The sequence below is a fragment of the Thunnus maccoyii genome, chromosome 2 (genome assembly GCF_910596095.1).
Source record: "Thunnus maccoyii chromosome 2, fThuMac1.1, whole genome shotgun sequence".
In the NCBI taxonomy this organism is placed as follows: Eukaryota; Metazoa; Chordata; class Actinopteri; order Scombriformes; family Scombridae; genus Thunnus; species Thunnus maccoyii.
The window spans coordinates 31550825-31567452 of record NC_056534.1 but is presented as its reverse complement, the minus strand read 5'-3'; the positions used below and the strand labels follow the sequence as shown (position 1 = coordinate 31567452).

The window sequence follows — 16628 nt, the reverse complement described above, 5'->3', positions numbered from 1 at the left end:
TTCTGGAAGCCTGGTCTATGTGCAGGGGGCTTCCTACTTCCTTGTATTGTCTTTAGACTTCATCTGAAAAAGTGCATCCCTACAGGGTCCAATGCTCTCTGAATATGCCCAAAAGGTTTGCATACAGACATGGCTGGTATGTTTAAGAAAGTGAAATGGCAACATGTAAACAGCATTCAAGATCTTTAACTGATAACATTAAATTATCTTACTATAACCATATAATGAGGTCTGGTTGTTTAAAAGTGAGGAAACAAGAGATCCCCCAGAGAGCATCACATCCTTCCATTGTTGACTTCCCCTCCCATCAAAACCAAGTCATTGTGACTTCTTTTAGCCTAGTCAGTTTTATTTCTTTTACTTTCTACTTTTAAATGTGACTTTTTGTGTTCAAAATGGGGATTATGTATCTACACATTCCTCTCTGTGAAATTACAGACTAATGTGTCTCACATGGTGAACATACAAAATGCTATCGAAACTACCAACAAATATGTACGTGAATAAATAAAACTGGTAATGAATGCCGGGAGACATAAACTGAACTTCACACTTTATTGTAAAATGTTTTCAGCCCACATGATTACACATATATAGAAACATATGCATGTAGCACATTCCTAATTCCCAATAACTAAAAAAGCATGTACACTGATTTTCAATTCAAAATTTATTAACAGACGTCATAGTGGGGGCTACTGTAAGCCAGCAATTACTTATTTAAGGTTAAGGCATTAATTAAGTGTCTTTGAGTACCTTGAAAAGCGCTCTTTAATTGCATTATTATTATTATTTATTGCCTCCATATTTTCTTTTAGTCACAGGTAACACAGCTACATAAACATTTCCATAGTACATTTAAAACCTTCAGTGAGTCCAAGACCTGCACCTGCTGTCATGAGAGCATATGCGGGGAAATATGCTCCTACGCCAATAGCTCCCAAGGAACCAAGAATCATCATTTTACACCAAGCGTTTCTTCTCTCCTCCTCTCTGACCCTTTCTTCCTCTTCCTTCCTCATTCGTTCCTCCTCCTCCTTCTTCTTTTTCAGCTCCTCCTCAAGTTTCTTCTGGGCTTTCTGGTACATCTCATTGGTGTAGTGTTTTCCTCCGTTGTCCTTCACCATTTTCTCTATCATCTCTAGAAGGTCTTGGACCTGCATTCTGCTTCGTCTCTGGTCATTGATGAGCGAATGGTATCTTCCTCCACACTGATGGGTCAGTCTTCGTAGATGTACACTCTCACTTATGAAGTCGTCCACAGATTTATCATCTAGCAAGTCAGCATGTGTGAACAGGACTATGGTATACATAGAAGCATCTGTGCCAAAATTATCCTGGATCCACTTCACAGCTGCCTTCTCCTCATCTGTGAATCTTGCCTTCAGACTGATCACCAGCAGAAAAGCATGAGGTCCAGGAACTGACTGATTAATACACTCCTCAATTTTTACTTTCACATCTGCTTGTGTATTTTTTGTGTCAAACAGCCCCGGAGTGTCGATGACAACAATGCTCTTGCCATCTATTTTGACTTCTTCTCTTTTACAGCCTTTAGTCACAGACTCAGGTGACATGGCCTCTTGAAAGGCATTTTCACGCCCCAGGATGGTGTTTCCAGAAGCACTCTTTCCTGATCCAGTTTTTCCAACTAGAATGAGTCTCAGGTCTTTCAGGTGTGTAGAACCTGTGGACAATTAATCAAAGACTTTTCATTATAAGACTACACCAGCCAGTGCAGGTGATGTTAATCCTCCATGTACTGTAGCCTACTGCATTGCTGTAGCATCACTGAATAAATTCTTGTAACAGCTGGAAAGGAAAAGCTAACAGAGTTAGCAAGCTATAGTTTTTAATTTAGTTGTTTTGATTTTACGAGAAAACAGACATTAAATCACACACATCTACAAAATGTCAATAAAGAAAAATACTTCTTTACATTGTGGTCCTTGATGAAGTTAAGACAGGCACTTGAAGATAAAGATAATGTTAAGAGGATAAAGCTTGTTCTTCTAGCAGTCACAGTTAATGTGTTGAGAAAATGCCAATGCTGTATAAGGTAGATAAAGAAATGCACTCAACCCCAGCATGTATAGACGGGTGCTGAATCTTCAAAAGCACGAATCACAAGTAGGACAGCACACCACTTTAACTCTTTCAGGCCGCCGCCCTTCCTCAGTGTACAAACTGGCTCTACAACTGAGCACAAGTAGCTCGCCCGTATGATCAAGCTCAACAATGTAGCCAACACATGACTCATATTCCAACCTCACTAAATAAACATAAATCATATTACAAAAAGCTGGACAGTGAAAACTCTTCATTCCAGACATTTCAGTGCTTATAATCAAAGTAATGCCATCATGCCTGAGGCCTGAATGATGATTTCTCACTGTTCTGCTTTTTAATTTGGGTTAGGGTAGTAACAAATTACTTTTTATATGCAGTAATTGGTAAGTAATTCCATTACTTTTTGAGAGAAGTAACTAGTCACTGTAACTAATTACTAATTTCAGTAAATTGCCCAACAATGCTAATAACCACAAGGTTAACATGACCTGCGATGGTTTGTGTAGTTTTATGACTTAAATTAGATTAATGTACAGTTTGCTTGCAGAAAGTGCTTAGCCATCACTATTTTAAAGAAAGTAATTTAAAAAATAAATGAGCTTGTGAGACAAGAGTGCAATACTGTAAATAAGTTGAGTTCACGTATTAACTGATTTATAGATGAATTCAGGTACCTTTTGAGCTTCACTACGTTCAGTTTAAGGGCTCCATGTCTTTCACTCTTCTCATGACAAACACACTTTGTCTATGACATTGTGACCTTTATATTACGTACCTTTGCGTTGATTTTGGCAGTGAGCAGTTAGGCTGCATAATGTGATCACCACAAGCAGGATGCAAGCTGGGGTCCAACTTCTTCCTCGCAACATCTCTGGTTTAATCTGTGTTAAAAAGAGTTACTGTCAACAAGGTGTAGGCTAAGAATTCTTCTTACATGAAAATATAAATGTTTGATGTACCTTTGTTACCTTTAGTGTTCTCTCAGCTGTATGTGTCGGCAGGTAGACAGGTGGTTTTATGGCACACAATCAGAAAACACCCATGTGTCTGATGCTCAACTGTTGTACTGATGCAGCTTCAGGTCTCACTTTAGCATCATTGAGTTTCTAGTTTCTAGTTTCTAGTTTCGTTTCCCTAGAAAACAATACTGACACCCATCACAGCAAACACTGTGCAGCCCAAAGGGGGATGGAGCCATCCACTGGTGGCAGAAGGAACAGCAAAGTTCAGGCTACAAAAAATGTTTCACATTTTTAAAAAGGTGACAAATTGTCAATTTTTGTATCAATCCGGACATTTGGGTTGGATACATATTTTAGTGCAGTAAAAGAACACATGCTTTTTTGTCACTGTCTCTTTTTTCTGAATTTTATGAGCAACCACAAAAGAAAAACATCAAAAACATAATTTCTCCTGTAGACCGCTAATTAACAAATATTTTTGTTTGTTTAATCTGTGCAATGAACAAGGTGTATACAGCTCACCTGTAAACAATTTAAGTGGAGTGCTGTCCTTCTTTTGATTTTTTGTTCTCTATAAGGATTTCTACCCAGTTTTTTTTAAACATATACATTTGCTGTTATAATCAGAAAGACAACGGTTTCCAATACTGAGGAACTTGTTGATGGCAAATAAATACATGAAGGCAGGTAGCTCAGTTCAAGTCACAGATTAGAAAACATATTATTTCATAATTCCTTTTTTAATATTGCATGCCAAAATGAGTCCCTCTTACTTGATGAGCAGCATGATATCCATTTTTTATGGACAATAACACCCTTTTTTTTAGACTGTCTCTCCTGGAAAGCATTCCTCCTCCACCTTCCTCTCTGTCCTCTCCTCCTCAAATTTCTCCTGGTGTCTGTGATACATCTTATGGATCTGTTCTGCTTTTCTGTCTCTCAACATCTATAGACCATTTGTAAAGAACACTGGTGTCAGTGATTAAATTATTCAATTAAAGGATGTGTGGTTCATTCTCTAAAGATATTTCCTCCCCAAAAATAAATAAACAGCCTCCAGAATGTAAATCTGTGTACTCTGTCGGCCCTCCAGTCCGGTGGGCATTAGAAAACATAGTAGCAAGCACCAATTAAAACTACAACCATCATTCATTCCTTTCTCCTGTCATACTTATAATGCCTCTGTTTCTTTCACTGTCACCTTGTTTGCTTGTTTTTTTTAAATCAAAAAAGTCTTCATCTATAGATCATGTAACCTAGTATGTATAATGTACCTTTGTCTTGATTTTGGCTGTGAGCCTCACTAAATTTTGTTTCATTTCGAAAACAGCTATTCTAGACCAACTATGGCTGGGTATTGTTTTTAAAAAATTACGATACCAGTACCAATACTAGTACCCTTAAAGTGATACCGATACCAATATACGTAATTTGATACCTTTTTTTTGGCTGGACCGGACACAGACCAGTCCTATAACTGCCGTTGTCTGTGAGTGAGTGATTGAGTGAGTAATGAAGTTTCACTGTTAGTCGGCTGAAATTTCCTCATTGGCTGTTGTTCTTTTAAAATGAATTAACATGAGATGATGGAAGTGAAGGACAGCAGCGATGCAGAACGACTGTGTTTCTGTTCCAGGCTCTGACACTCTCAACTCTTGTTTAAACAGACTCCGGTGTTGAGGATTATGTATCTACACATTCTTTTCTGTGAAATTACAGACTAGTGTGTCTTACATGGTAAACATACAAAATGCTATCGAAACTACCAACAAATATGTACGTGAATAAATAAAACTGGCAATGAATGCTGGGAGACATAAACTGAACTTCACACTTTATTGTAAAATGTTTTCAGCCCACATGATTACACATATATAGAAACATATGCATGTATCACATTCCTAATTCCCAATAACTAAAAAAGCATGTACACTGATTTTCAATTCAAGATTTATTAACAGACATCATAGTGGGGGCTAGTGTAAGCCAGCAATTACTTATTTCAGGTTAAAGCATTATTTAAGTGTCTTTGAGTATCTTAAAAAGCGCTCTATGATTAAAATGCATTATTATTATTATTTATTGCCTCCATATTTTCTTTTAGTCACAGGTAACACTTACATAAACATATCCATAGTACAATCAAAAGCTTCAGTGAATCCAAGAGTTGCACCTACTGTCATGAGAGCATATGAGGTGTAATATGCTCCTGCACCAAAAAGTCCCACGGAAGCGAGAGCCATTTTTTTACACCAAGCGATTCTTCTCTCCTCCTCTCTGACCCTTTCTTCCTCTTCCTTCCTCATTCGTTCCTCCTCCTCCTTCTTCTTTTTCAGCTCCTCCTCTTGTTTCTTCTGGGCTTTCTGGTACATCTCATTGGTGTAGTGTTTTCCTCCGTTGTCCTTCACCATTTTCTCTATCATCTCTAGAAGGTCTTGGACCTGCATTCTGCTTCGTCTCTGGTCATTGATGAGCGAATGGTATCTTCCTCCACACTGATCGGTCAGTCTTCGTAGATGTACACTCTCACTTATGAAGTCGTCCACAGATTTATCATCTAGCAAGTCAGCATGTGTGAACAGGACTATGGTATACATAGAAGCATCTGTGCCAAAATTATCCTGGATCCACTTCACAGCTGCCTTCTCCTCATCTGTGAATCTTGCCTTCAGACTGATCACCAGCAGAAAAGCATGAGGTCCAGGAACTGACTGATTAATACACTCCTCAATTTTTACTTTCACATCTGCTTGTGTATTTTTTGTGTCAAACAGCCCCGGAGTGTCGATGACAACAATGCTCTTGCCATCTATTTTTACTTCTTCTCTTTTACAGCCTTTAGTCACAGATTCAGGTGACATGGCCTCTTGAAAGGCATTTTCACGCCCCAGGATGGTGTTTCCAGAAGCACTCTTTCCTGATCCAGTTTTTCCAACTAGAATGAGTCTCAGGTCTTTCAGGTGTGTAGAACCTGTGGACAATTAATCAAAGACTTTTCATTATAAGACTACACCAGCCAGTGCAGGTGATGTTAATCCTCCATGTACTGTAGCCTACTGCATTGCTGTGGCATCACTGAATAAATTCTTGTAACAGCTGGAAAGGAAAAGCTAACAGAGTTAGCAAGCTATAGTTTTTAATTTAGTTGTTTTGATTTTATGAGAAAAGAGACATTAAATCACACACATCTACAAAATGTCAATAAAGAAAAATACTTCTTTACATTGTGGTCCTTGATGAAGTTAAGACAGACACTTGAAGATAAAGATAATGTTAAGAGGATAAAGCTTGTTCTTCTAGCAGTCACAGTTAATGTGTTGAGAAAATGCCAACACTGTATAAGGTAGATAAAGAAATGCACTCAACCCCAGCATGTATAGATGGGTGCTGAATCTTCAAAAGCACAAATCACAAGTAGGACAGCACACCACTTTAACTCTTTCACGCCGCCGCCCTTCCTCAGTGTACAAACTGGCTCTACAACTAAGCACAAGTAGCTCGCCCGTATGATCAAGCTCAACAATGTAGCCAACACATGACTCATATTCCAACCTCACTAAATAAACATAAATCATATTACAAAAAGCTGGACAGTGAAAACTCTTCATTCCAGACATTTCAGTGCTTATGATCAAAGTAATGCCATCATGCCTGAGGCCTGAATGATGATTTCTCACTGTTCTGCTTTTTAATTTGGGTTAACATGACCTGCACTGGTTTGTGTAGTTTTATGACTTAAATTAGATTAATGTACAGTTTGCTTGCAGAAAGTGCTTAGCCATCACAATTTTAAAGAAAGTGATTTAAAAAATAAATGAACTTGTGAGACAAGAGTGCAATACTGTAAATAAGTTGAGTTCACGTATTAACTGATTTATAGATGAATTCAGGTACCTTTTGAGCTTCACTACGTTCAGTTTAAGGGCTTCATGTCTTTCACTCTTCTCATGACAAACACACTTTGTCTATGACATTGTGACCTTTATATTACGTACCTTTGCGTTGATTTTGGCAGTGAGCAGTTAGACTGCATAATGTGATCACCACAAGCAGGATGCAAGCTGGGGTCCAACTTCTTCCTCGCAACATCTCTGGTTTAATCTGTGTTAAAAAGAGTTACTGTCAACAAGGTGTAGGCTAAGAATTCTTCTTACATGAAAATATAAATGTTTGATGTACCTTTGTTACCTTTAGTGTTTTCTCAGCTGTATGTCTCGGCAGGTAGACAGGTGGTTTTATGGCACACAATCAGAAAACACCCATGTGTCTGATGCTCAACTGTTGTACTGATGCAGCTTCAGGTCTCACTTTAGCATCATTGAGTTTCTAGTTTCTAGTTTCTAGTTTCGTTTCCCTAGAAAACAATACTGACACCCATCACAGCAAACACTGTGCAGCCCAAAGGGGGATGGAGCCATCCACTGGTGGCAGAAGGAACAGCAAAGTTCAGGCTACAAAAAATGTTTCACATTTTTAAAAAGGTGACAAATTGTCAATTTTTGTATCAATCCGGACATTTGGGTTGGATACATATTTTAGTGCAGTAAAAGAACACATGCTTTTTTGTCACTGTCTCTTTTTTCTGAATTTTATGAGCAACCACAAAAGAAAAACATCAAAAACATAATTTCTCCTGTAGACCGCTAATTAACAAATATTTTGTTTGTTTAATCTGTGCAATGAACAAGGTGTATACAGCTCACCTGTAAACAATTTAAGTGGAGTGCTGTCCTACTTTTGATTTTTGTTCTCCATAAGGATTTCTACATAGTTTTTTTTAAACATATACATTTGCTGTTATAATCAGAAAGACAACGGTTTCCAATACTGAGGAACTTGTTGATGGCAAATAAATACATGAAGGCAGGTAGCTCAGTTCAAGTCACAGATTAGAAAACATATTATTTCATAATTCCTTTTTTAATATTGCATGCCAAAATGAGTCCCTCTTACTTGATGAGCAGCATGATATCCATTTTTTACGGACAATAACACCCTTTTTTTTAGACTGTCTCTCCTGGAAAGCATTCCTCCTCCACCTTCCTCTCTGTCCTCTCCTCCTCAAATTTCTCCTGGTGTCTGTGGTACATCTCATGGATCTGTTCTGCTTTTCTGTCTCTCAACATCTGTAGACCATTTGTAAAGAACGCTGGTGTCAGTGATTAAATTATTAAATTAAAGGATGTGTGGTTCATTCTCTAAAGATATTTCCTCCCCAAAAATAAATAAACAGCCTCCAGAATGTAAATCTGTGTACTCTGTCGGCCCTCCAGTCCGGTGGGCATTAGAAAACATAGTAGCAAGCACCAATTAAAACTACAACCATCATTCATTCCTCTCTCCTGTCATACTTATAATGCCTTTGTTTCTTTCACTGTCACTTTGTTTGCTTGTTTTTTTTAAATCAAAAAAGTCTTCATCTATAGATCATGTAACCTAGTATGTATAATGTACCTTTGTCTTGATTTTGGCTGTGAGCCTCACTAAATTTTGTTTCATTTCGAAAACAGCTATTCTAGACCAACTATGGCTGGGTATTGTTTTTAAAAAATTACGATACCAGTACCAATACTAGTACCCTTAAAGTGATACCGATACCAATATACGTAATTTGATACCTTTTTTTTGGCTGGACCGGACACAGACCAGTCCTATAACTGCCGTTGTCTGTGAGTGAGTGATTGAGTGAGTAATGAAGTTTCACTGTTAGTCGGCCGAAATTTCCTCATTGGCTGTTGTTCTTTTAAAATGAATTAACATGAGATGATGGAAGTGAAGGACAGCAGCGATGCAGAACGACTGTGTTTCTGTTCCGGGCTCTGACACTCTCAACTCTTGTTTAAACAGACTCCGGTGTTGAGGATTATGTATCTACACATTCTTTTCTGTGAAATTACAGACTAGTGTGTCTTACATGGTAAACATACAAAATGCTATCGAAACTACCAACAAATATGTACGTGAATAAATAAAACTGGCAATGAATGCCGGGAGACATAAACTGAACTTCACACTTTATTGTAAAATGTTTTCAGCCCACATGATTACACATATATAGAAACATATGCATGTATCACATTCCTAATTCCCAATAACTAAAAAAGCATGTACACTGATTTTCAATTCAAGATTTATTAACAGACGTCATAGTGGGGGCTACTGTAAGCCAGCAATTACTTATTTCAGGTTAAAGCATTATTTAAGTGTCTTTGAGTATCTTAAAAAGCGCTCTATGATTAAAATGCATTATTATTATTATTTATTGCCTCCATATTTTCTTTTAGTCACAGGTAACACAGCTACATAAACATATCCATAGTACAATCAAAAGCTTCAGTGAATCCAAGAGTTGCACCTACTGTCATGAGAGCATATGAGGTGTAATATGCTCCTGCACCAAAAAGTCCCACGGAAGCAAGAGCCATTTTTTTACACCAAGCGATTCTTCTCTCCTCCTCTCTGACCCTTTCTTCCTCTTCCTTCCTCATTCGTTCCTCCTCCTCCTTCTTCTTTTTCAGCTCCTCCTCTTGTTTCTTCTGGGCTTTCTGGTACATCTCATTGGTGTAGTGTTTTCCTCCGTTGTCCTTCACCATTTTCTCTATCATCTCTAGAAGGTCTTGGACCTGCATTCTGCTTCGTCTCTGGTCATTGATGAGCGAATGGTATCTTCCTCCACACTGATCGGTCAGTCTTCGTAGATGTACACTCTCACTTATGAAGTCGTCCACAGATTTATCATCTAGCAAGTCAGCATGTGTGAACAGGACTATGGTATACATAGAAGCATCTGTGCCAAAATTATCCTGGATCCACTTCACAGCTGCCTTCTCCTCATCTGTGAATCTTGCCTTCAGACTGATCACCAGCAGAAAAGCATGAGGTCCAGGAACTGACTGATTAATACACTCCTCAATTTTTACTTTCACATCTGCTTGTGTATTTTTTGTGTCAAAAAGCCCCGGAGTGTCGATGACAACAATGCTCTTGCCATCTATTTTTACTTCTTCTCTTTTACAGCCTTTAGTCACAGATTCAGGTGACATGGCCTCTTGAAAGGCATTTTCACGCCCCAGGATGGTGTTTCCAGAAGCACTCTTTCCTGATCCAGTTTTTCCAACTAGAATGAGTCTCAGGTCTTTCAGGTGTGTAGAACCTGTGGACAATTAATCAAAGACTTTTCATTATAAGACTACACCAGCCAGTGCAGGTGATGTTAATCCTCCATGTACTGTAGCCTACTGCATTGCTGTGGCATCACTGAATAAATTCTTGTAACAGCTGGAAAGGAAAAGCTAACAGAGTTAGCAAGCTATAGTTTTTAATTTAGTTGTTTTGATTTTATGAGAAAAGAGACATTAAATCACACACATCTACAAAATGTCAATAAAGAAAAATACTTCTTTACATTGTGGTCCTTGATGAAGTTAAGACAGACACTTGAAGATAAAGATAATGTTAAGAGGATAAAGCTTGTTCTTCTAGCAGTCACAGTTAATGTGTTGAGAAAATGCCAACACTGTATAAGGTAGATAAAGAAATGCACTCAACCCCAGCATGTATAGATGGGTGCTGAATCTTCAAAAGCACAAATCACAAGTAGGACAGCACACCACTTTAACTCTTTCACGCCGCCGCCCTTCCTCAGTGTACAAACTGGTTCTACAACTAAGCACAAGTAGCTCACCCGTATGATCAAGCTCAACAATGTAGCCAACACAGGACTCATATTCCAACCTCACTAAATAAACATAAATCATATTACAAAAAGCTGGACAGTGAAAACTCTTCATTCCAGACATTTCAGTGCTTATAATCAAAGTAATGCCGTCATGCCTGAGGCCTGAATGATGATTTCTCACTGTTCTGCTTTTTAATTTGGGTTAACATGACCTGCACTGGTTTGTGTAGTTTTATGACTTAAATTAGCTTAATGTACAGTTTGCTTGCAGAAAGTGCTTAGCCATCACTATTTTAAAGAAAGTAATTTAAAAAATAAATGAGCTTGTGAGACAAGAGTGCAATACTGTAAATAAGTTGAGTTCACGTATTAACTGATTTATAGATGAATTCAGGTACCTTTTGAGCTTCACTACGTTCAGTTTAAGGGCTCCATGTCTTTCACTCTTCTCATGACAAACACACTTTGTCTATGACATTGTGACCTTTATATTACGTACCTTTGCGTTGATTTTGGCAGTGAGCAGTTAGGCTGCATAATGTGATCACCACAAGCAGGATGCAAGCTGGGGTCCAACTTCTTCCTCGCAACATCTCTGGTTTAATCTGTGTTAAAAAGAGTTGCTGTCAACAAGGTGTAGGCTAAGAATTCTTCTTACATGAAAATATAAATGTTTGATGTACCTTTGTTACCTTTAGTGTTTTCTCAGCTGTATGTCTCGGCAGGTAGACAGGTGGTTTTATGGCACACAATCAGAAAACACCCATGTGTCTGATGCTCAACTGTTGTACTGATGCAGCTTCAGGTCTCACTTTAGCATCATTGAGTTTCTAGTTTCTAGTTTCGTTTCCCTAGAAAACAATACTGACACCCATCACAGCAAACACTGTGCAGCCCAAAGGGGGATGGAGCCATCCACTGGTGGCAGAAGGAACAGCAAAGTTCAGGCTACAAAAAATGTTTCACATTTTTAAAAAGGTGACAAATTGTCAATTTTTGTATCAATCCGGACATTTGGGTTGGATACATATTTTAGTGCAGTAAAAGAACACATGCTTTTTTGTCACTGTCTCTTTTTTCTGAATTTTATGAGCAACCACAAAAGAAAAACATCAAAAACATAATTTCTCCTGTAGACCGCTAATTAACAAATATTTTTGTTTGTTTAATCTGTGCAATGAACAAGGTGTATACAGCTCACCTGTAAACAATTTAAGTGGAGTGCTGTCCTTCTTTTGATTTTTTGTTCTCTATAAGGATTTCTACCCAGTTTTTTTTAAACATATACATTTGCTGTTATAATCAGAAAGACAACGGTTTCCAATACTGAGGAACTTGTTGATGGCAAATAAATACATGAAGGCAGGTAGCTCAGTTCAAGTCACAGATTAGAAAACATATTATTTCATAATTCCTTTTTTAATATTGCATGCCAAAATGAGTCCCTCTTACTTGATGAGCAGCATGATATCCATTTTTTATGGACAATAACACCCTTTTTTTTAGACTGGCTCTCCTGGAAAGCATTCCTCCTCCACCTTCCTCTCTGTCCTCTCCTCCTCAAATTTCTCCTGGTGTCTGTGATACATCTTATGGATCTTTTCTGCTTTTCTGTCTCTCAACATCTATAGACCATTTGTAAAGAACACTGGTGTCAGTGATTAAATTATTCAATTAAAGGATGTGTGGTTCATTCTCTAAAGATATTTCCTCCCCAAAAATAAATAAACAGCCTCCAGAATGTAAATCTGTGTACTCTGTCGGCCCTCCAGTCCGGTGGGCATTAGAAAACATAGTAGCAAGCACCAATTAAAACTACAACCATCATTCATTCCTTTCTCCTGTCATACTTATAATGCCTTTGTTTCTTTCACTGTCACCTTGTTTGCTTGTTTTTTTTAAATCAAAAAAGTCTTCATCTATAGATCATGTAACCTAGTATGTATAATGTACCTTTGTCTTGATTTTGGCTGTGAGCCTCACTAAATTTTGTTTCATTTCGAAAACAGCTATTCTAGACCAACTATGGCTGGGTATTGTTTTTAAAAAATTACGATACCAGTACCAATACTAGTACCCTTAAAGTGATACCGATACCAATATACGTAATTTGATACCTTTTTTTTGGCTGGACCGGACACAGACCAGTCCTCTAACTGCCGTTGTCTGTGAGTGAGTGATTGAGTGAGTAATGAAGTTTCACTGTTAGTCGGCCGAAATTTCCTCATTGGCTGTTGTTCTTTTAAAATGAATTAACATGAGATGATGGAAGTGAAGGACAGCAGCGATGCAGAACAACTGTGTTTCTGTTCCAGGCTCTGACACTCTCAACTCTTGTTTAAACAGACTCCGGTGTTGAGGATTATGTATCTACACATTCTTTTCTGTGAAATTACAGACTAGTGTGTCTTACATGGTAAACATACAAAATGCTATCGAAACTACCAACAAATATGTACGTGAATAAACAAAACTGGCAATGAATGCTGGGAGACATAAACTGAACTTCACACTTTATTGTAAAATGTTTTCAGCCCACATGATTACACATATATAGAAACATATGCATGTAGCACATTCCTAATTCCCAATAACTAAAAAAGCATGTACACTGATTTTCAATTCAAGATTTATTAACAGACGTCATAGTGGGGGCTACTGTAAGCCAGCAATTACTTATTTCAGGTTAAAGCATTATTTAAGTGTCTTTGATTACCTTAAAAAGCGCTCTATTATTAAAATGCATTATTATTATTATTTATTGCCTCCATATTTTCTTTTAGTCACAGGTAACACTTACATAAACATATCCATAGTGCAATTGAAAGCGTCAGTGAATCCAAGAGTTGCACCTACTGTCATGAGAGCATATGAGGTGTAATATGCTCCTGCGCCAAAAAGTCCCACGGAAGTAAGAGCCATTGTTTTACACCAAGCGATTCTTCTCTCCTCCTCTCTGACCCTTTCTTCCTCTTCCTTCTTCATTCGTTCCTCCTCCTCCTTCTTCTTTTTCAGCTCCTCCTCTTGTTTCTTCTGGGCTTTCTGGTACATCTCATTGGTGTAGTGTTTTCCTCCGTTGTCCTTCACCATTTTCTCTATCATCTCTAGAAGGTCTTGGACCTGCATTCTGCTTCGTCTCTGGTCATTGATGAGCGAATGGTATCTTCCTCCACACTGATCGGTCAGTCTTCGTAGATGTACACTCTCACTTATGAAGTCGTCCACAGATTTATCACCTAGTAAGTCAGCATGTGTGAACAGGACTATGGTATACATAGAAGCATCTTTGCCGAAATTATCCTGGATCCACTTCACAGCTGCCTTCTCCTCAACTGTGCATCTTGCCTTCAGACTGATCACCAGCAGAAAAGCATGAGGTCCAGGAACTGACTTATTAATACACTCCTCAATTTTTACTTTCACATCTATATTTTTTGTGTCAAACAGCCCCGGAGTGTCGATGACAACAATGCTCTTGCCATCTATTTTTACTTCTTCTCTTTTACAGCCTTTAGTCACAGACTCAGGTGACATGGCCTCTTGAAAGGCATTTTCACGCCCCAGGATGGTGTTTCCAGAAGCACTCTTTCCTGATCCAGTTTTTCCAACTAGAATGAGTCTAAGGTCTTTCAGGTGTGTAGAACCTGTGGACAATTAATCAAAGACTTTTCATTATAAGACTACACCAGCCAGTGCAGGTGATTTTAATCCTCCATGTACTGTAGCATCACTGAATAAATTCTTGTAACAGCTGGAAAGGAAAAGCTAACAGATATGCTAAAGATAATGTTAAGAGGATAAAGCTTGTTCTTCTAGCAGTCACAGTTAATGTGTTGAGAAAATGCCAACACTGTATAAGGTAGATAAAGAAATGCACTCAACCCCAGCATGTATAGATGGGTGCTGAATCTTCAAAAGCACAAATCACAAGTAGGACAGCACACCACTTTAACTCTTTCAGGCCGCCGCCCTTCCTCAGTGTACAAACTGGTTCTACAACTGAGCACAAGTAGCTCGCCTGTATGATCAAGCTCAACAATGTAGCCAACACATGACTCATATTCCAACCTCACTAAATAAACATAAATCATATTACAAAAAGAAAAATCTTCATTCCAGACATTTCAGTACTTATAAACAGTGTTGGGAAAAACTTCCCAATAATAATTCCACTACTTTTGGCAGCAACTAGTGATGTAACTAGTTACTTTTTCAAATTGAATAACGCAGTTACAATTACTGTCATTTAAACGGGCTCGTTACTCGTTACTTTTGTCTTACATGAAAATAGTGGACAACTGCAGAGGATAGCAGACAAACGCACACACAACACAAACACATCATCTGATCTTACCGTGTCTAAGAATCGCGTTTTAAGTCTCATCATTGTAGTCAACTGGTGGTAAAACATAAGCTTTGACTCTGGAGTTACAATGTTATATATTGTAAATAATACGCGTTACTGAACTGCTGCTGATAGTCCTGGTTTGAGTTGTGGTTCTGATGTAAGTTGTCTTTCTTTAATGTTTGTGAAACTGAATTGAACTGAACTCATTTGTGGTTGTGGGCAAAACAAAACGGACACTTTACTGAGTGGATTGAACTCTGAGATTGCGGGACGAGTTACACTTTTGCGTTCAGAAGTTACTTTCCCTAGTAACAAATTACTTTTTATATGCAGTAATTGGTAAGTAATTCCATTACTTTTTGAGAGAAGTAACTAGTCACTGTAACTAATTACTAATTTCAGTAAATTGCCAAACAATGCTAATAACCACAAGGTTAACATGACCTGCGATGGTTTGTGTAGTTTTATGACTTAAATTAGATTAATGTACAGTTTGCTTGCAGAAAGTGCTTAGCCATCACTATTTTAAAGAAAGTAATTTAAAAAATAAATGAGCTTGTGAGACAAGAGTGCAATACTGTAAATAAGTTGAGTTCACGTATTAACTGATTTATAGATGAATTCAGGTACCTTTTGAGCTTCACTACGTTCAGTTTAAGGGCTCCATGTCTTTCACTCTTCTCATGACAAACACACTTTGTCTATGACATTGTGACCTTTATATTACGTACCTTTGCGTTGATTTTGGCAGTGAGCAGTTAGGCTGCATAATGTGATCACCACAAGCAGGATGCAAGCTGGGGTCCAACTTCTTCCTCGCAACATCTCTGGTTTAATCTGTGTTAAAAAGAGTTACTGTCAACAAGGTGTAGGCTAAGAATTCTTACATGAAAATATAAATGTTTGATGTACCTTTGTTACCTTTAGTGTTTTCTCAGCTGTATGTGTCGGCAGGTAGACAGGTGGTTTTATGGCACACAATCAGAAAACACCCATGTGTCTGATGCTCAACTGTTGTACTGATGCAGCTTCAGGTCTCACTTTAGCATCATTGAGTTTCTAGTTTCTAGTTTCGTTTCCCTAGAAAACAATACTGACACCCATCACAGCAAACACTGTGCAGCCCAAAGGGGGATGGAGCCATCCACTGGTGGCAGAAGGAACAGCAAAGTTCAGGCTACAAAAAATGTTTCACGTTTTGAAAAGGTGACAATTATCGTTGTCGATATTAATCCAGACATCTAGATTGGACACATATTTTAAGTACAGAAAAAGAACACATGACTTTTGTCCAGCATCTATAGATCATTTGTAAAGAACGCTGGTGTCAGTGATTAAATTATTCAATTAAAGGATGTGTGGTTCATTCTCTAAAGATATTTCCTCCCTAAAGATAAATAAACAGCCTCCAGAATGTAAATCTGTGTACTCTGTCTGCCCTCCAGTCCGGTGGGCATTAGAAAACATAGTAGCAAGCACCAATTAAAACTACAACCATCATTCATTCCTCTCTCCTGTCATACTTATAGTGCATTTGTTTCTTTCACTGTCACTTTGTTTGCTTGTTTTT

The 16628-nt window shown here is 38.1% G+C and overlaps 1 protein-coding gene across 1 annotated transcript; it reads right to left on the bottom strand.

Annotated features, from left to right (window-relative positions):
* Window positions 1–541: 541 nt before the first annotated feature.
* LOC121905215 (GTPase IMAP family member 8-like) lies at window positions 542–16199 on the bottom strand. The gene is made up of 9 exons (XM_042423306.1): window positions 15980–16199; window positions 15790–15895; window positions 13732–14354; window positions 12416–12430; window positions 9565–10165; window positions 5248–6015; window positions 3039–3055; window positions 2846–2951; window positions 542–1687 (listed from the first exon to the last, which is right to left on the bottom strand). The coding sequence occupies exons 2-9, from the start codon at window positions 15881–15883 to the stop codon at window positions 834–836; spliced, it is 3078 nt and encodes a 1025-aa protein (XP_042279240.1). The 5' UTR covers window positions 15884–15895; window positions 15980–16199; the 3' UTR covers window positions 542–833.
* Between the last annotated feature and the right edge of the window lie 429 nt (window positions 16200–16628).

Coding starts and splice junctions, on each gene's coding strand:
- LOC121905215 (XM_042423306.1), bottom strand. CDS start 15,883: ATGTTGCGAGGAAGAAGTTGGACCCCAGCTTGCATCCTGCTTGTGGTG. Junction 14,355..15,789: donor CTGCCAAAATCAACGCAAAG/GTACGTAATATA, acceptor AATTGTCCACAG/GTTCTACACACCTGAAAGAC. Junction 1,688..2,845: donor CTGCCAAAATCAACGCAAAG/GTACGTAATATA, acceptor AATTGTCCACAG/GTTCTACACACCTGAAAGAC.